Here is a 21142-nt window from a genome sequence, read left to right as displayed (position 1 = left end):
TTAAATGTATGTGAGTGTCTATGTGTGCTGAGATCGTGTGCATGTGCTTGACCACTTTTCACACATTACCAGAAAACCCAAGGCGCTGTTCAATTAGCCTCCTTACTCCCAGCTATGCATATAAATGTATGTATACACATGTGAATGTGTTAATCCGTGACAGTGCATGAATGTAGCTGAGTGAAAAGGGGAAAGAGAGAGAAGGGAGAGGAGCAGAAAGAGAGAAGAAGGCTGATGTATGTAAAAACCAAACGTGTCTGTATGTTTCTGTTATGTGTGTGCAATTGGACTGTCAGAAAAATCAATACTTGGATACTAATCAATATTAAAATCAGGTAAGTTACTCATTTGCAGCAGTATTGGTAGCAGCCGTGCCATCTTTACATATGCCTGTTGTGAAACGCTCATTTCGAGGCTTCAAAATGCGACATCAGAAACTGATAGCTGGGTCCATCTTTTATACTGATCACACACGTGCGCAATTCCTCCACTTATTAGAAGCTAATTAAGTATTTGATATTTCAACAGGTTTAAACAACACTGAAGTATTAAACAGTTGTCATAAATGTTAACCTGGCTAGCGCACCCATTCATTTTAGCAATTTGATGAAATAATAAATACATGATGCTGTGTGGATTCTCTGTTATCTTTTATTTATTTATTTTGCATATCAGCTGTTTATTGTCTGGCTTTGTTTTGAAAATGTGCATGTGAGGATGGATGACTCACTTACTGCATACCAAACCTACCTACAGGTACAAATAAAGTAACATGAATCTTTATATCTATTAGCCACATTAGTCTTCTGTTATCATTACGGCAGCGGCTAGTGGCCAGGGCGAAATATAAAATAATAACGCTAATGTTGGAGGAAAACGTTATCAGTCCTGTCCATCTGTTAAGGTATTTGGACAGTGTTAATTTAACAGGGCAATGCAACTATTTGTGTCTAAAATCTCTCTTAAAGTCTGAGATTGAAGTTAAGAAAAGTGTAAAAGCAACTAGACATAAACAGTGGCTCCCTTAACAGCTCTATTTGATCACCAATGAAGATGTAGTGCTAAGTCAAGAGAAGCACTACCTCAGACAAAACATTTTTGTCTTTTTGTTTGCACTACATTAGACTATAGGATTACATTACTATTATATATATATATATATATATATATATATATATATATATATATATATATATATATATATATATATATATATATATATTTTAAAATACACAGATACTTATGGTGCAAAACCAGGATATAAGTAAATGACTTATTTGAAATGACTCAAATATTCAATGGTAAATCATCCTCCTTCCTAAATTGCTATATATATATATATATATAGAGAGAGAGAGAGAGAAATTTCATATTTTATTGATTGCAATAAAAGCAATAGATAAACTGGGCTGTGATTTACTGACATTCAGCATGTGTATGTGTATGTACACTGTAATAGGGACAGCAGTAGGTTGCAGACAAAGATGTCTCGCCAAGTAAAGGCAAGTGAGGCCACAACTGAGGCCAAATTACACACACACACACACACACACACACACACACATATCTATATATCTGCAAAAACATTGTTTTTACCAGGTTTTCTTAAGGTTTTTCAAAGCTTTTTGGATATTGGCTGCTTTTTCCCTTATTTCCACTCCAGTCCTTGTGCACGACCATTTTTAGTGGAACAATTTTGTTCATTAAGCCACTTAACACTGACCTGTGAATCATTCAGGCCTAACTTAAGAGATGAACAAGTGTTGTTTCTATACATAACAGACAACTTAACAAAAAATCAATTTTAAATTGTATCTTTAGGCAATTTGTTACTAACAGAACTAACAGAATCTGTGAAAAAAATTGCCATATTGAGACAATTGTTTTGCTACAAGTAATCATTAACATTTACAGAGGACTTCCACAGAGAGGTAAAACAGTGTCTACAGCTACTACGACTACATGGTGGAGGCTCTGTCATGGTTTGGAGCTGCATGCCAACAAGTAGTGCTGCAGATCTTGTCAAAATGAATGGAATTACACCGGGAAAGTATCTCAAACACACTACCAATACAATATAAAGGTGGTTATACCAAATATTGACTTCCACGCTTGTTAGAATTGTACAAACTCTATTTTTGTGTCGTCTACTGTATGTCCATATATGTTCGTACATGATTTCAATAAATCACTGCACCCATTTCCCATAAAGAAATGAGGCGTGGCTCGAGACTCGAGTATTCCACAGAGGCCTTATGTTTGCTTTCTCCTGCCTCCTCTCTTCCTCGGTAAAACCCTTGCCTATATTTCCTTCCAGCTTACTCTGTTAAGCCTCCTCTCTCACACAAGTCTGTGCTCGCATACGACTATCCCCGCTTCCAGTCATCTCCCAAATTGTTTTCTTGTCTTCTTCCCTTTTGCTTTCCCTTCTTTTCGCTTAGTTTCTCCCACCGTCTTCCTATCCCTCGTCAGTCCACCTTTGTCTTACCGAGCACACCCATCAGTCATCCCTATCTGTATCATGCCATCTCCATTCAATATCGAATGAGAGGGAGAGACAAGGAAAGAGAGATGCTGCGTCAGCATGAGGACACAGACAGCGAGAGCCAGCATGTTAGGGAGGAGGAAAATATATGGAGAGTTAAAATGAAAGAGAGGCAGAGTAAAAAAAAAAAGGAGAGAGAAAGAAAGAAATTGTCCTGTGGGCACAGACATGATTGAAAGGAGTGAGTGGTGGGAAATAAAAGGGAGAGAAGGAGGCAGGGCATATTAGGGGGAGGGAAACAACAACATGGTTGGGGGTGGGGGGGTTGGGGGCAGAGACTAAGAGTGCAGGACAGGAATACAGCAAAAGAATAACAAAGGGGTGTGAGAGTATTGCAGTATTTTGTTTCTGTATGCCCTATTGGAACTAGGTTAGTGGCAGAAATCACACTTACTAACACACACACACATACTGTACTGTACGTACACAGATGTACAGTGGCATACAATACTGTGAAAAATAATTGCCGCCAAATGAGCACATGTGCAGATTAGATCATTGTAATTATTTGAAAGCACACACAGTGTTGCTATCACAATACCTAAACACTTCTGCCCCTCCCTCCACTGATCTAATCTTTTCTATACTGACATTCAAGCACACATGATGACACACATACACCAACACTAGACGTCACTTCACTACGCTATTTTTGTCTGCCAGTGGAGTCCAGACCAGCTGCTACCCTTTAGGAAGGTGCCAGCCTCCCTATTAAGATAAGGAAGTGTGATAGCATGGGCCTGTTTTTTGTTTTGAATTCTGGCATTCATTTTATGTCTGATAAAGCATGCACTGTTTATAATGTTTGTAAACATAATATTTTCACTGTTTATAGTGGCTTATTTGACTTTTACTCTTAAATACAAAAAAAGAATAAATGAGGGGTACGATGAGCACCGTGCCTCTTTCTCTCATTATGTGAAAGAGGCCCATGTTTTAGGTATCCTACATTCACCATTTGTTGTTTGTTTTCTTGCTGACAAACATCCAAAGTAACTTATGAATACCGGTGTTGCAAACACGTATTTGGCTTTCAAAAATGTGCCAAACAGAGTTTGTGTTGTTTTCAAGAAGACAAACAGGAAGATGTTGAACCGTAACTTAGCAGCCTTCCCTTTTCTCTCTATCAGTTTATTTATATCCCTCACTTCTTTCCCCTCTGTCCCCTTCTCTCCCTCTCTCTCTCTCTCTGGGTCCTGTTCCATTATGCAGCAGTGGCAAAACAGCTCAAATCATTTCCTCATTTCTTCACTTCCTTATCACTTTTCTCTCAGAAGCACTGATTTGGTCAAATGAATAGGATTAAGCAGTGTGGTTAAAACCGATCTAATTATTTTGATAATCAGCTGCCCTAAAGATAAGAGACACGGCTGAAGTGCTCCATTTTAGTCCACCATTATGCGATTTCAATAGATTCTTATGAACTGCCGTTAATGTTTCTTTTAGCAATTCAAATCTGGGCTTTCAGTTTTGCTTTTAGGAAGATTTGGGTAAAACAAAAAACAAACAAAAAAACAGGAATGGATTAAAGTTTTTGGGTTTTTTTTTTTTTTTTTTGCTTTTTTTAAAGAATTATCCAGCAATGATAAAAACTAAATGGTCTTTTAATTAGTTTGTGATTTTAAATAATCCCTTCAGTATCTCCCTCCTTAACTGCAAAGCCTCTTTACATGAGACAATATGCCTCCAGAATTAAAGCAAATTCATGCTGCTGGTCCAACCAGCACCAAAAATAAAGGTTTTACATTTTACATTTGACACAGCTTTGATTGCTTTGCCAAACGAATGGGAGCACCCAAAGGCCTGTTTAGCCCTGCTTGGCCTCTCTTACTCTCACTTAGCATCATTCAGTGTGTAAAGCCTCACAGCCGCCCACTCTCCCTCCGTGTTTATTCCATACAGCATATGTTGTGCCCGCATCTCACCCCTGCCACTGCCTCCTCTCCCTCATCACCCACACACAGCCGAGTTGTCACTTTGTACAAGATGCTGACGGTGCTGTGTGTGTATGTGTGTCTGCGCTCTATGTAAAGTGCAGCATTTGACTTTCTTTTCTTTTTTTCCCTTTTTTTTCTTTTACATTATGTTAATGAGAAGTTTGTTTGTGTATCGAATGGCACTTGCTGATTTAACAGTGAGAACTCACTTGCTTTTCACAACCAAAGCGTGCTCGCGAATGTGCAAGCTTGAGCGTATGCCAGCACGCCCTGCAGGTAGAGTGCAGGTTTCCAGCAGGGTTTGTGTAGTATCAGCTGCTACACGTGACCAAAAAACATGAGCATGAAAAAATCAATCCATCACAGACTCTCTCTCTCTATTTTCTCTCTCTTCACGTATCCAAATCCCAAAAATAGCTCTTCCCCACGTCACTGTACCCCTCCACACATACACACACACACACACTCGCAGACATAGACACATTCTCAGAGAGACACACCTAACGCAAACACACACGCGCACACGTCCGAACTTGCGACTGAATTATTCAGCAGAGCCTGAACGCAGAGTTGAGAGAAAAGGAAATAAGAAAACTCTGAAGGGAAAGGAGACGGGGATGAAAAGTAAAAGAGAAAGAAAAAGAGAAACAATTTTATCTGCATACAGTTAACATGGATAGGCAAACAGATTTGTGATCAACAGGCTTAGGGTCCTTCATTCACATTCATAGATAAATATTATGATAAAGGATGGTTGTCCAGATTCATAGTTGGTCAGCTGTTTATTCTTGTTTTGATTGGGGGAGGGGGGCAAACAAACAAAAAAACAGGATTTCATGAAATTGAAATTAGATAGTGTGGTTTTGTTTTTCAAATGGTAAAGTAGAAGATTTGTTCAGCAAAATATGAATCATATACAATTAACTGAAGCACAGTACCAATCTATGCGAAAAGTATTTAGAATAGAGGCAATCAGCTGATATGCTGCAATAACAGAGTGACCAGGACAGCCACAAGATCTTGACCCCATTGAGCAGTTAAGGAAGTACCTTAACTAATGGGGGGCTGGGGAGGTTTAGCACTCTATTAATGTAGTGGTATCGATCTGCTATATCACTAATTGTGAGGCACTGATGGAACAGCAGAACAGCAGCACCCACTATGTGCATCTCTGCACATAGTGGGTGACACAAAGAGAGAGAGAGAGAGAGAGAGTGTCTAGTCTACACCAGCGAAAGAGCACCAAATCACCATTAATATTGTCTACTTAAAAAATAATGTATTATTGGCTGTCATTGTCATTAGTGGGTGTAAGCGTTCTGATAGTATTTTCAGCTCATTGCATGTGTTTTAAACAGCTAGCATCAACTGTAGGCTCATAAGATACATTAGCTAACAAGTGAGCTGTAGTTTTTGTGAATTGTCTGTGTCTTTTAATACATTTAAAGCCGAGCGCTAGTGATACAATATGACCGAAGAGGTAAAAAAAATCTAAATCAAAAACATGATGGTGTTTAGCACTGGGGGATTTCACTTAAAGACCCAAATCTCTGTCACACAGCTAGCTGCTAAACAGCAATTGCTCATTGACAATATATTAAAATAGCACTCACTGGTACCATATGAGAAATAATGTAGCTTACATGCATCATTTACTCTCTGTGATCTGTCACCCCATTTAGCTTACTTGAAGTAAGGGCATGGTAAGCTAGAACTTCTGATGAGCTGGTCTTTTTTGAGTGTGGAATGACTGCACAGCATAGATCTTTAACAACTTTAAGAAGAAAAAACAAAAACTGCTTACACAAGTTTTAATGTATTATCTCTAATCCACACAAGGTCAAACTTATGCACACAGGCTCAAATATAAACATACGCCTCCAATGATATTTGGTTAACTGTCTTGTAGCTACTTGCACTTTGACCAAAAGCTTTTGGTAGCCACCAACAAGCTCCTGGCATAATTCTGGCTGGATATTTGATGTTTCTTTTTGGCATAACTGGCATTTAAATGAGTTTCCTGGCAGCTTTTAAATGTAGTCTATACATTTTCAATAGAGTTGAGGTTGGGGCTTTGGGAAGTCCATTCCAGATGCTTAATGTTAGCCTGCTTTATCCATTCCAAAACCAAGTTTGATGTCTTTTTGTGCCCATTGTCAGTTTGAAACAATCACTATTGTCCAAGTTTCAACTGTTGATCTGAAGAGAAGTTCAAGAATTTGAAGGTAGTCCTCCTCCTCCATTATTCTATCCACTTTATGCAATGCACTAGTACCACTGGCAGCAAAGCAGTCCCAGAGCATGATGCTGTTACCACCATTTGGTACAGAATTCTTAGATTAGGAATGTTTCACCTTTATTCCTCCAAACATACCTTTTTTGTAATTTTGCCTCAATGTTTGTCTTGGCAGACTAAAGAATTTTCTCTAGAAGACATTTGACCTGTCCACATGGACAGCTACAAATCTCAGTTGAGCTTCAAGGTGTTGATCTTGGAGCAGCGGCTTCTTACTTGTTGGGCACCCTTTCAGTCCGTGGCAATGTAAAACTCACTTCTCTGAGTTTCAAACGGGTGTTTCAGCTGTTTCCAGTTTCAGACAAGCTTGAGCCGTGGTGGTTCCTGGGCTGCTCTTTAAACAATTTTCTCTCATCTGACTGTGATAGTTTGGGTCTTCTTACAGACATTGAGGAAAGTGGAAACTGATCTTGAATCTGCAGTTGTTTAGTTGCGTAACTTTACCATTCTGTGTCACAGATTGTCACTGACTTCCTTGAACTTTTTCATTTATCTGAGTTTTGGACAATCCAGTTAGTGCTGTTAAGCAAATCCCTTTTATGCTCCAAGGAGCAAACTGCCAGTTGTAGTCAATCATGATCACTAATGAGAAGTTAATAGGCCTTAGCCTTGTCAAGTTAAAAGACATCGTAGAAACTTCAGTGCCAATTATCAAAAGATTTAAGTGAGTATATGCATATATTGGAGCCTGTACATATACCTTTGGCCCTTTGTGGATTTGAGAAAATCCAAAATAAATTCAAAGTTGTGCACTCATGTTTTAAGTGACTGAAAATGTGTGGTGCACAATATTTCACCCCGCAAAAAGAACAGTTCAAAAAAAGAAATTAAGTATTTTGTACAACAATTTTGTTCCAAAAAGGACTGTGCTATCTGTTGTCTTCAGCTTGAAAAAAGTAGACAATGGAAAAAGTCAGAGAGAACTCACAGAGAACTCAGTGTTCCCTACTTCTATGAAAAACCATATATCATGCCCTGCAGATGATCAATATCAGCAGAGCACACCCGTTTAAACCACTGTTTTATAAATATTCCAAAAATATCGATTGATTCATAAAGGTATGAAGAAAGGTATACATGTGCATGAGCAGAACAGGAACAGTAAGTAAACTAAATGAGAATGAAGTTGCAGCTGTCAAAACGTTAACATTTTTAGACTAACATAGCAAAAGGCTCAAGCAGCCAGTTAGGCAAAGGGCACGATGCAGTGGGAGGAATGAGAGGAACAATGATGGTGAGAAGGAGAAGGAAAGCATGATGGACAGGAATTGAGCAAATGAGAAAAGTAAAGGTAGTGAAACGTGAGAGGAGATGACAAAACATCACATCCTATTAATCAAAGTGAGTGAGAAAAAGAGTAAAAGAGAAAGACGAAGGGAAAGAGAGGGAAGGATTGGCATTAGCTCTCATTGTGTGCATGTTACTCAACATTTAGGGATGTCGTGGGGACAAAAATGTTCCCACATACCATTTATGGTTAAGACTTGGTGTTTTGGTTAAGATAAGGGCAATGTTAGCTTTCGGCATGTAGCTGCTCAGTGCAATGCTTGTCTGAGTGACAAAAGCAAGTTTGCGTTGAAGTCCAGGCTGCATTCAAGCAGGCCGTCCCAGAGTGTTTGTCTCTCCAGCACTTTGTGTTAAATGATTTATATGCAGACAGGCAGTTTGGTTGTCTCTCTCCATTGTTTCTCATTAGGCTTACTGACTTCCACCCTCCTCTCTCTGCTTCTGTCTTCCCATTGTCAATCTCTCTGGTGAACCAAATATTTGATTTTCACTTTTGGGATTCACATATTCAATTTTGTATTTGTAAGTATGTGTGGGTGTGATTTAAACTACCTCTTATTGCTGCCAATACACCGTGTTTGCAGTTCTAAAATAAGGATCCTTAAAAAAGCAACATCTTTAATTACACCCAAAATTAAGTATACTTTCCAAGTCATGTCCCCCCAACCAACCAGCCGACAAGGCAGAGCAAAAAATACTGCTGATTACAACAAAAGTGCAAGAGTCCAAAAAAAGGGTTATTTTGGAGAGCTGAAACAGCCTTTTACCTCATCTTAACACTGTAACCTAACCTAACACAACAGGTTAAGACATTTGAAAAACACATTCTTAACAAAGACTTGCTATTTTAGCTTTTTGTTAGCAGCGTGGCTACAATGAGACCTCTATGTGAACTGGAGGACATAAAAGGAAAGAGAGCTAAAGAAAGGAGGGCAGTGTATCATCAGTGAAAAGTGCTCTTTTCAAGCAGCTCCTGTTATTTTTAGTCTGGCCTGATGTGAAAGACGAACTCTTGGACATAACCACACTGGATTTTTTTAAAAAAGAAGAAAAAAAAACCAACCCATATGAGAAGTACATCTGTATCAAATGACAGAAAGAGAAACAAATAGGCAGCAAAGAGATGGCTGTCCAGTATCTACAAAATTAAGCTGGTGTTTTTAGCTATCAGCTAACAGTAGCAGTCTGGAGGAAAGCTAGTAAAGAGTTATGACTCTGCAATGATTATCGGCTTACAAAATGTTCATGTTCACAAAGAAAGCGTGTTGCAGCTACTAAAAATGGCCATCCAGGAGTCCGAATTAATTACTATTAATAATAATTACTATTATTATTATTATTGTTATTAGATTGACTTAATAAATCACATTTTTGAGATAATTACCTGAAAGTTTAAAAATTTAGCCCCAAATTTTGACTTTCGACTGACAAAAAATAACTTTGTTTTTTGTTTGTGGAAAAAAGCTCCATATTCCCTGGACCACATTGACACTGTATAAACAGTAAGTACAAGTTCCTGCTTTTCTCTGTATGTCTCAGTGCAGAACTCAGACAGACACTCCTAAAAAATCCCAGTGGGTTTCCCAAAAGGCAATTAATAAAATATCATACCAAACAGCATATGTCAGCAAATGTAGGAAACTTCAATCAGGCTGTCCTACAAAAGTATGAAAATTTTTAAAGCACTTCCACACTCTATTTCTTATATTTTTATAGCCTTTTAAATGATGTAGGTAATCATTTTTATTTGTTTGTTATTAGAGTTTTCCTTTAGGTACCACATTGGCAACTGTCTGCAAAAACACAATTTAAAGCTTCAAAGTCCACTCGATGATGTGCATTAGGGATGTAACGTAACAGAATTTTGCAAATTTCAGAACACAAGCATTTTCACAATCTTAACAATTCAAATCCTCCCAGAATAAATTCTACAGATCTTAAGATCGAAAAGTTTATATTTATGTTGTTCCTGCCAGTGTGCAAACACTTTTTGCAAGTCTACAACTTGTTTTCCATTTTTCCATGCACAATTTGGTGTGTTTGCAAGATATAGGGAATGAAACTGCTATAACTGCTTTATTAATGGTTTGTCTTTCTTCCTATGCCCCCTAAAGCTGCCCACAAGTACATGTGCATTTGATCAACAATCCAAGAGATTTTACAAAATGCCCTGTGCTTTTTCTTATTAGTTTTGTACCATGTATTTGATGAATGCAGCCCATCCTTTATTGGGGGGATGGATTATGTTCTTGATAAGTCATATGTGTTACTTCTTATATGTTCCTTTGTGATTCGTGCGGCTATAAGACTATTTAAAAATGTACTTTTTTTTTTTTTTATCAATTATCAACCTCTGTCATTAAAGAAACACAAAAGCCAATAAAGCTCATTAAATTTGACTAAAATTTGAACGAATTAAGTGTTCTGCAAAAACAAAACCAATGGTGCAACTATCTCATATAGCACTGTTAAAAAATTCCTTCCAAGAATCTTCATTGCACCAGCCTCAGCCACCCAGTATCTATGGTCTTTACAGCATCTGTTACACTTTTAATACCACAGAAAAAACAAATACACTGTTTCCTGAATTTTGCTATTGAATTGATACCAAAGTATTAGTCATGTCTTAATAAAAGTCTTAATGTCTTAATGTCTTAATGTCTTAATAAAAGCTTCTTAAAAAGCTTTTATTAAGCTTTTATTAAGCCACCCACCCCACAAAAAGGCCAAATTTGCCAATCTTTAATGGTCAGAACTATAGTCAAAACTATAATATGATTTTAAAAATGCCCTTTAGAGTACTGGCATGAACACAGAGCACAAGCACACCATTGCCTTACAGCATATACAGACCCTGAAAAAATTAATTGTTTCTATTAATACTATTAAAAATCTGGTAAATGCATTTGTATATAAATAAAACTTTTAGATGTTGAATATTTCACCATTTGTGCAAGGAAATTAAGGAACCATCATTAGAAAAATAGGTGTAAACATATATAATAAACATAAGCACGACTGATAATGGCACCTACAGCGTATGCAGAATGTTTGAAGAAAATCTTCAATGGCACTGGATGCCCAGGCAACGTGTCAGGTTACAGAGTTCTGAATACTGAGTTTTACACATTATATATAGCAACAAAATATTAAGAGATATTAAATTCTTAAATATCCCTCACGCCCACATTAAGATTATTAAAAGGCATAATTTGTGTTCCATTTTGTGAGAACAGTGTTGCTATAGATAGAATATACTGCATATAGACTTCTCTATTTACAAAAAAACAACAAAAAAACAATTGACGATGATGATGCAATGGCACCATATGGTGTACATGCAGTATCTACTTGTAAAGTTGCGTCAGTGTGTATATGTGTTTGTCTGCACATGTTAAAAAATTAGTGTGTAATGCATAGATGTAGATTACCTAAGCTGACCCAGCACGACACATTACTTAAACAGAAAAAAATGAATTACGTGAAAATGCATTTGCAGGGTTTACAAAATCTCATTGGGTGACACCTGACACCCTTGGACAAGGTCATTCCTATTAGATGACCCTTTTAGTTTCAGCTTTCCTCTGCTATATGCTCTAACATGCATTGTGCAGTAATTTCAGGTACAGACATTATTGCGACAGAATAATTCATAATACTTGTTCAAATACAGGATTGTTTATTGATGAATACGACTAAAATGTAATTTAATTACTATTGTTTCAGCTCTTAACTGTTATGACACACCAGAAAGAGCCTCCACAAGATAACATTTAAGTCTTTGACACTGAATTGTTGCCAGCTCAGTTTTAACGGTTACCTTTGTTCCGGTACCAACTTTTTACACTAACTTTTTATGCTAACTAGCCTTACTCACTTCTAGCTAGCTGACTCACTGTGACTGCACACATTACCTTGTTAAAACTGCAGACATTGTGCTGCCAAAGATACTCAATGATACCAATTATTTTCAAAAATGGTTATAAGCGTGTGTATGATGTCAATCAGCCCCTAAAAGTCTAAGCAAAGTGTGTGTGGGGTTTGCCATTACTATTCTGGTGGAATTAACTATTCACTGTTAAGTAGCTCACACTTTCCTATCAATATATAACCCACAGCAGTCATTTAATTAGCAACCAAAGAGTTCCTGTGTCCTGTGACTCCTAAGTTCCAACACTTGCCCAGTGGAACCAACCTATGGACTGAAGTCTGAAGCTCTGAAAGATGACACATTTTTTATATAAATTTGGTAGAAAGAATTTTGTCACTTGTGATTTGTTTGTTTGATAGTAATTGACATTATTTGTAAAATATAGTTAATGCTAAAATGTATATCTCTAAATGCATTTATTGTTTAGAAAATTAGTTTAATTTATAGATTGGTGACGAATTAAAGGGAAATTGTAGAACAGTGAGGGGATCTGGTAAGACTGGTATGTTACGGGAGGCTTTTTCTGGCTTGTTTGAGACCTCCCTTAGAGGGAGATCACTGCAAATCACTCTGAAGTTGTGAGTGATCACCGTTGCCCTGGGATGAAATATTTCTATCCTGTTGGGTGTGATCTCTTCCAGGATGACAATGCCCCTATCCATAGGGTCCGTGAGGGGTCATTGAATTTATGACTATAAATGATGTGAATCATATGCTATGACCTTCACACTTCATATATTTCAAATTGAACACTTATGGAACGACATATTAGATATCCCTCTCTTTACCATATCATTTTACCATTATTTTTCAGATAAATATTGTTGTAACAAAAGGAAAAAAGTTAGGATTAAATCGTATCTGAGCACTACTGCTAAACTATTCACAGTTTGATGTTTTTTATAAAAATGAAATGACACAGTATTGAGACTGTACCCCATGATGCTATTTCTATTTAAATGACCAAATATTAGCCTAGTGTATGTAAATGCGCACGTGAGAGAACAGTTATTTATGTGGCACTCCCACGGGCTCAGTTCACAACTAAATAAAGCCGCCGGTCACGATTCGACCTGTTAGTGAGTCCACTGAGACTCACACGTCTGGTGAATCAAAAAGCTGTTTCAGTCTGCACTCGGAAAAAAACAGTCAGTTAAATCTACCAAATAACTCAGCATGCAACACTTGCATGTATTGCAGGTTCAAATTCATCAATTACTCTATACATGAATATACTTTAAAATTACATTTCGTGAGCAGCATTCACTGTTGTTTTATGTAGTAGATTTAATTTAATGTTGTGTATGTATTGGTTATTGAGTCAACCTTATGCCCAGGTAAAGCTCTGTCATTTAAAATGTTTGCAGACAGAAGGGGAAACAGGAGCTTCCAGAGAAAACAGGTACACCTCACAATTAACAATAAGTAAGTAATTATCGGAAGGTAAACCAACACTCCAATGCTGCCGTAACAAAAACAAAACCATTTAAAAGTTTAAGTGCTTAGCTGATTTATTGGGCTGCCTGTCTTAAAAACCACAACTGTTTTAGAAGTAGGTGAAAAAACTTGTTTAAGTCTAAAAGCTGTATTGTTATTAGGCAAACAAAAAAGTGCCTTTATATTTATACACAAATTTGAGCCGCCACACTGGACTTCTTATGAAAGTCAGAAATTAATCATGTATAATAAAACTTTTTTTTGTTGTTGTTCAGAAAGGTAGGTAACTGTAGTTTGGCATCTTAATAAAAAAAGTGTGTTTCACTATTTCTTCTGCTTTTCTATAAAACAACGCATTTGAAAATTCACGGGCAACAACAATAATTATGTTTTAGCATTAAAAATATGATTTGGATTAAATAGTTTACGCATACTGATGGATTTTCATTAGAGAGACATTAAAAAATATTTAGTTAATTCTATTACTGTTAATTTATGGAAGCTGTGGCACAAAACTTACACTGGGTGGTGGTTTTGCATGTGACATCATCAGGTCTCTCAACCCCTTCCCCTTTTTTAAATAAGAAAAAGCTAGCTTTTTGTTAAAAACTCAAATATAGCTCAAATTTTAAAATAACAAGAAAAATGCACAAAATGCAAATGAATCACACAAGACACAAAATGTGGACAGAGACATGCAAAATGATTCTAAATGGTTTCAAAGAGATCCAACGTGACCACAAAGGAATGCAAAACAACTACAGAGGGAGGCAAAAACTTCAACCATGGCACACAGAATTACATAAAACTGAGAAAAATCAGCTTCTATCATCGGCTTTACAGCTATTTACATAATAATAATTAGGATTGGGGTGTCTTTGTGGCCTAAGAACGTTGGCATTAACAATGAACTGCAGTGTATGTGGTTTTGCATGTGACTGTGAATACCACTCTTCTCATTTGGTCTATCTCTACAGTCTGCTACAAAGTCTGATGAAGGAATAAAATAAGCAAAAAGTGAATAATGCCCGGCCATAAGCATTCCTGTCTTCATTAGCGTTGTCTTTGCAGGCACTACCAAATATGCTCGGGAGAAAAAAATCAAAACAAACTGAAAAGAAAAGAAACTATATTTTATTTCATAATGTGAAGCTATCTGGTAACGGATACGACAGTTTGTAAAGTGACTGACTTCTTCAGACAATTTGCTATAATAGGAAAAGCACAAGTGGTTGTTAATAAAAACAATTCATGCTCTCAGTAAGCAAGTTGACTGTATGCTTAACTGTTGATTCGGTGGTAATGTATACATACACATATAACCTCAAAATCCCTGCACACGCTTGCGTTTGCTCAGCAACACATCTGTCATTTAGTCACTAAGACATGATTCAGAGGCGCTCTAAGTATCTATGCACGGGAACAACCCAATTAGTGTGTGTAGTTATGTCATGGCTCAAGCATCAGCATAGATCAATATAATCATTACTCCAATTTTCCCTCTTGTCATTAACAGTTGCACAGAAACTCACTTCCACATTTGCATGCATTCATGCCTGCATACACAAATCCTGGAAATGAAAATACCGAAATCACTTTTCATTTTCTCTCCCTAGGAAACCTGCTGGTTTCAGAAATGTGAAAATGCAGGGGATTGCTGGAAATGCAACACTGTCACACTTAGTGGTTGGAGTAGGCCTACACAAGCACACACACGCACGTACGCACACAGTGTGAAATGATGACACATTCATTCAGTGACACCTGCATCTTCTGTGATTAAGATGAGCATCCACAAAATTTGCAGGTTTCTATATTCACACTGGCATACTTGAGTTATTACCCCCCCCCAGCCCCCCCCCCCACCACCACCACCACCACCACCACCCCCCTCTCTCCCTCTGTCTCTCTGCCTCACACACACACACACACATCATATAGAACACCTGCATCGTGCTGATATGGGAACTTGTGTGCGTCGCCACAAGAACACACGTACACACACATTTAACTAATCTAAATTCCTTTTCTCTCTTTTGGTTCCCCCACCTCCTCTGCTCCTTCCTCCTGTTTCTGTATACCCTGGCTGGGCATTGTGACTATACTGTACATGCTGACATCAGCAACCAGATGCGCCCCCTATACCTCCACCACAAACTCAAACCACACACACACACACACACACACACACACACACACACACACACACACCACTTAGAAAGCGTATATCAAACAAGTCTCGCGGGATTGCGATGTGAAATTGCAAACAAATGTGATTAATGGTGATCAGAATGGTCCACTGTTACAGAACCACCCTCGTTAATTGACTATTAATTAAACACCCAGCCACTCCTCTGTCACCCACTGTAGCCTATACCTCATTCGTGACTTGCACGGATGGATCTGCTTGTTACACCTTTGATACTGGGACATAACGTAAAGTCTGCAGCTCATTTAACGGGGAAAAAAGTGAAACATTATTAAAAACAGCTGTCTGCACAAAGGCCTACCTGTAGGCAAGGCCTATAAAGGCGTTTACCCACTGCACACATGGTAAAGGATATGGCCATTCGGTGATCTTTTTGGCGTATTTTCTCACGAAGTTGTCCTCGCTGAAAATGAACAGCGAACGGTTGACAGTGAAGCAGTTCTGGCGTACGGGGATGGGGTTATACAGTGCCATTGTCCGGGCTCTCTGCGCCATAGACTGCTTGTACATTCTCTGGGCCCCGGGCCCTGCAGGTGGGCCGTGGCCATGCCCGTGGCCATGCCCATGACCGTGTCCGTGGCCGTGTCCATGGGGTCCTCCTTGCCTGCTACCACCCCGGCCTCCCGGGCCTCCTCCGCCAGGTCCTCCGCCATACCTGGCTGGTACCTCGTCTCCGAACCGCGCCATTCTCTGGACACCAAAAGCCAATCTTCACGAAGCAGCGGAGAAGGAGACCAATGCTCAACTGTGCAACCACACAACATTACATCCCATCTGGATCAGAACGTCTCATATGCACAACGGGTTGTCTTGTAAGCTTATGCTGAACACCTGCACCCGGCGAGCAGTTTTGCAGTGCTTGGTTTTAGCAGACGAGGACGCCCATGTACTGTCTCCTTTTCTGTGCGTCTCTGCCAACGGCCAATTGTGGGTGTGAGGAAATTAAATGTGTGGTCGGTTGGCTGACTGGTTGCACTGTAGGGTAGTGCTGTGGGGTTTCTCAGTCTTTGTCCACTCTTATGTCCATATAAAGCAGGGTTCGCCCCCAACATGAAATCATGGTGAGACTGTAGCGAGTTAACATGAATGTTTCAGGTTGCCTACGGTACATGCCTGCCTCAGAGCGCACCCGAGCTTCCTGCACCTTGCTGGACGTTTCATGTCTTTGCTCTGACAACGTTAACGCCCGAGTATAACACAGGCCTCGATAAATAAGATTGTTAAAATAAAAATAAATAAATAATAAAACAGCTTACAGCTATCCACGACAGTCACTGGCGTTCAGGTCGGCATTTTGGAAACAGTCGCGTTTCCACAGACTTAAAGGCATTGAAATGGAAAAGCTACTATTATTTATTTATTTCTGAAACATCCGCAATGTTTGGTACAGTGTGTGGTAATAACGTGGCTCCAGCCACCTTACAGTTGTTTTACCACTACACTCCGACAAACCTTTGGACCGGAAAAATGTGGCATTTGCTATTCACGAGCCTTATTTCAGAATGTGAAATTTCAGAAGGCAGAAACGAGACAGAACAAATACCGTTTTTCCGTGAATCATCGGTGTCAATGCTGTCTTACTCTGTAGCTTAGGTGGAATAATTTTCTCAAACGATTTCATCAGCACCCATCATCTTCTATCCCTCACCTGCGTGGCCATCCAGAAGCCGAGCAAGGGACACGCGAGCGACGGCGTCAAAGACAAGGGTAAGACGGTCGCTTCTCCGCCGCTTTACACCCTCTCATGATCTTGGTTTGGCCATTCTAGGTGTAGCAGTACGAAAGTCCATCACCATTCCCGCCTTTAAAGAAAAAAGTCTACCTTCGTCCGCACCGATGAGCTCAAATGTCCTGGCAGAGCGTCCTTCGTACCTCTCGCTCTCTCCCTCTCTCTCTCATTGGAGTAGTCCGTTCCTCACGGCCTCTTCTCTTCTCTGCTCGTCCGGCAGCCCCCAAGGGGAGGGAGAGAGGGACGAACGGACAGGATGGATCGATGGATCGGTGAATGGATGGTGACAGGATGAAAGGGAGGGGACTGACTGTTTCCCTGGGATTCGGGCCCGAGTCTGTCTATAAATGAAATAAATCGCTCCTCGCGGTGTCTCTCAGCTTGTGTGAACTAGAATGGGAGTCTGCTCAGTTCTGCAGCCAGAGCACATGACGCACGCAGCGCGTCCAACTTCCAGACCTGTGTCAGGGATGGAGGCATCGCCTACTCGCCTGGTTCTTTTAAGGTGATTCGGGCTACATAGCCCTGTCCGGCTGAACTGAAACACAGATATCCCGCTGGTGTCAAACTGAGGCGGACACTCTTGTCTGTCTTCTTCAAAATAAGTATTGTAGGGTCTTTTTTTATTAAGAGCGCGTGTGCGGCGAAGGGGAACTGTGCGCGCGCAAATGTACGTACGGCGACGGGGTGGGAAGGATGCTGGGGGGGGGGGGGGGGGGGGGGGGCATTATGCAGCTCTTGCAAAGATACAGCTGCAACCCAAGCTGACGATGACTGCGCGCACACTGGCTCGTCAGTAAAGGCGCGTCAGTGTGTGTACGCGCGATCCTGCGTGTGTTTGTTAGGGAAGGTGGTGTGTGTGTGTGTGTGTGTGTGTGTGTGTGTGTGTGTGTGTGTGTGTGTGTGTGTGTGTGTGTGTGTGTGCGGGAGGGGGGCAGGCTATTCTTAGCAACAGACATTTGGAAATTAATGGACGAAGAGAGCACTCCTCACTCCCTCCCTTCCTCCCTGAAACTGAGTCTAGGATCTTCTTTCCTGCCTTCATCGCTCCCTCACTCTCCTCTCCTCGAGGCTTTCATCATCGCTCCACTGAAAACACTGGTGCCTGCTGAAGGTGTGACCATATGGTCTGCGCTAAAGCCCAAGCAAAACAGCAAATATTTTCAGTGACAACACAGAGGGGAGACAGGGGAGGTGGATGGACGGCGCCGAGAGATGATGTGATTTATTTCACAGTGACAACATTTCTGCACACACCACCATTCCACCTTAAAGCATTTCTTTCTTTTTTCTTTTCTTTCTTTCTTTTTTTAACCTAAAACACATCGTTTTGAAAGCAAACCTCCAAGTGGACACGGGAGAACGGTGGCACAGAGCTGTTGTCATATGTAATCACCCAATATACACCTTCAGCAAAGTGCTGGTGCCACATTATATTAAGCCCCTGAGAAGAAGAGAGGAAGCCCAAAGCCTGGTCCAGGACAACATCCCCTTGTATGTGAGCTAATTGATTGACTCCACACATAGCCGTGTCAGTGAATGGGAAATGATCTAGCATATAGAGATTTAAGGGTGCCTGGCAAATCTAACAAACCGTATCAGCAGAGGCGTGCGGCACGTGTGAAAGCCAGTCGATACTTTGCCACCTTAAACGCCTATCGAATATGTCAGAAGGGGATCGTTTTGCTCTGTGTGCACTTAAGCAAAGAATTCGGCCATTAGAGATACTGACCCGTCCTCAAGGGCATGCAGGAATACAAAATTTAAATGCTGATTAGAAGCATCGATATACTGGTAGATACATTTTTTACTGTTCTTTTGTTTTGTTGGTATTTTACTTTGACAAAGCCCCAGTGTTACAAACCTGCACGATTGCGCTAGTTCATTCTAATCTGACTCACAGGGAGATGTCACTTCAGACAACATGGTTCATGTTTGTACGCGTATATACAAATTGCAATGTATTACCTTCATTTATTTAGCCACAATCCATTACATACCCCTTTTCTAGCAATTGAAGCTGTTTCGGGCTATTTTTCTACTACCACCTTAGTCTTAGTGATTATACTCAGCTAACTGCAGTTCAGCGTAATTCTTCAATTAACTTCTTGTTTTTTTGTTGCTTTGTTTGCTTGTTTCTACCATTTTCTTTCTTACAATCTTTCTGTCTGTTGCAGTATCCTTTTGTGAGGGGATGTATTTACTTTACTTAGGCTAAGGATGAGGTTATTCATGATAGTTATGATTTAGGCGATTGGGAGTAAAGTGATTTTCACAAATACACAAAGATATTTGTATCATGAAGGAAGTCCTGAAACATTAGCATAGCAGAAGAAGAAAAGTTAATTGTAGTACTTCCAAATTTATAATTTCTCAAATTTTACTATTTCATTTTTCTAGAATTAGGCCATTTGTGTGTATTTGAGTCTGACCTCAAATACACACAGGTTCATATTTTTACTTAAAATATATGTAAGTAGTACAGGAGAGTGACAGTTTCAAAGGAAAACAATATGCTGTAATTCTCTATTTTGCATCAATTTTTTTTTTATTAATGATTAGATCTAGTGTATTTTAAAAGAAAAGACAAACAAATCATCTTTGGATTATTTTAAAAGAAACCAGATAAAATAAGTTTTTCTTTTTTTTTAACGCCAAGCACTCCAGTATCCATGTGCAGGGGCACTGAGTTGTGGGCTTTCTTGTAGTCACTCTGGGCAGTGCCCAAGTTGGTCTGCCTGGATACTGCCTTAGAGTCTTGTGTACTGCTCTGTCAGCCAGGAGCTGGTGCTTTGGCCCTTTGGTGTTACTTGCAATGCCCTTCTGAGCTGTGCTCATGTATTACTCATGTGCCTACTCAGCTTGGTTGCTACGATGCCTGAGAAGAGCTTCAATGTAGTGGAGAGGTTGGTAATGGCCAAGTAGTTGTTGGGATCCTTCATGATCAGAACTGTTCTGCTCTGTGTGGATGAGAACCTGCTGTTAGTAGACCATATATTTGTGCTCAGTGATCATGGAGATCTGTTAGCTTCTTCAGCCAGTAGGTACGGATCATGTCAGGTCCTTTCTTTATTCTGGAGACTTGTTGTTGGAGGTTGCTGTGGTCTGCTCTTAGGGGCGCTAACCATTTGTTGTGTGACACCTCCTTCTCACAGATGTTTTTCCAGTATTTGTCATTTTTAGCTCTTGTTGGGTCTGCCTTGGTGCTATTCTACCCTTTTACCTGAGAGCACACCCTCGATGGATTTTTGAAGAGCGTTTATTCTCTTGGCCTCTGCTTGTCTGGTATATCTCTTCAGTCTAGTGCCCAGAGCTATGCCTCAGCCTCTGCTATGAACATCTTGTTGTACTTTCTTTTCATTCTCGACCTGTCCATCATGATGCCCTTCTGCACCTCACTTAATTGACTAACATCTTCCCGCACATGTCCCGAACTTCCTCTATCTGAATCCTTGATCTCACTGGGTCAGCTAACTTAGTTGCATTCCATCAATTTGATCTTCTCAGTTCTTGTACATATGTGCCCACTTCTCATCAATATGTCCCGGTTTCTCAACACCTAACATGGAACCTGTTAAGCCAGGCAATGTCCCTTGATTACCCCTTGCCCAAGGTAGGCTGGAGTAGCATGCAGGGCCTAGCCTGGGGATCCTTAGTGAATGAATCCCTGGCCAAGATTCAAAACCACAAACCTATTGTTCTAAATAAACATGAGAAAATGAGTTTGGCAAAGACGTTATGCCTTATAACTTGTGACAAAATGCAGAGTTG

The 21142-nt window shown here is 39.8% G+C and overlaps 1 protein-coding gene and 1 long non-coding RNA gene across 13 annotated transcripts in view; both read right to left on the bottom strand.

Moving 5' to 3' along the window:
- The window catches only part of cacna1aa (calcium channel, voltage-dependent, P/Q type, alpha 1A subunit, a), an 85567-nt gene extending 67541 nt beyond the window's left edge, over window positions 1-18026 (bottom strand). For 6 of the 12 annotated variants that reach the window (XM_085157693.1, XM_085157697.1, XM_085157694.1 and 3 more), the window contains exon 1: window positions 15999-18025. In XM_085157693.1, the coding sequence (XP_085013819.1) occupies window positions 15999-16329 (331 nt within the window). In that variant the 5' untranslated portion in view covers window positions 16330-18025. Of the gene's footprint in view, window positions 1-15998 lie in introns of all 12 variants that reach the window. The other 6 variants (XM_085157688.1, XM_085157690.1, XM_085157691.1 and 3 more) reach the window with 2 other exon arrangements.
- Window positions 1633-15992, bottom strand: LOC146520255 (uncharacterized). Its single transcript, XR_014873823.1, has 2 exons — window positions 15621-15992; window positions 1633-15590 (listed from the first exon to the last, which is right to left on the bottom strand). It is a non-coding gene; the product is annotated as an uncharacterized LOC146520255 (long non-coding RNA).
- Window positions 18027-21142: the final 3116 nt, after the last annotated feature.

The sequence above is a fragment of the Neolamprologus multifasciatus genome, chromosome 4 (genome assembly GCF_963576455.1).
Source record: "Neolamprologus multifasciatus chromosome 4, fNeoMul1.2, whole genome shotgun sequence".
Classification (NCBI taxonomy): domain Eukaryota; kingdom Metazoa; phylum Chordata; class Actinopteri; order Cichliformes; family Cichlidae; genus Neolamprologus; species Neolamprologus multifasciatus.
Note: the sequence above shows the minus strand (reverse complement) of the source record. Positions and strands in the feature narration are given on the sequence as shown.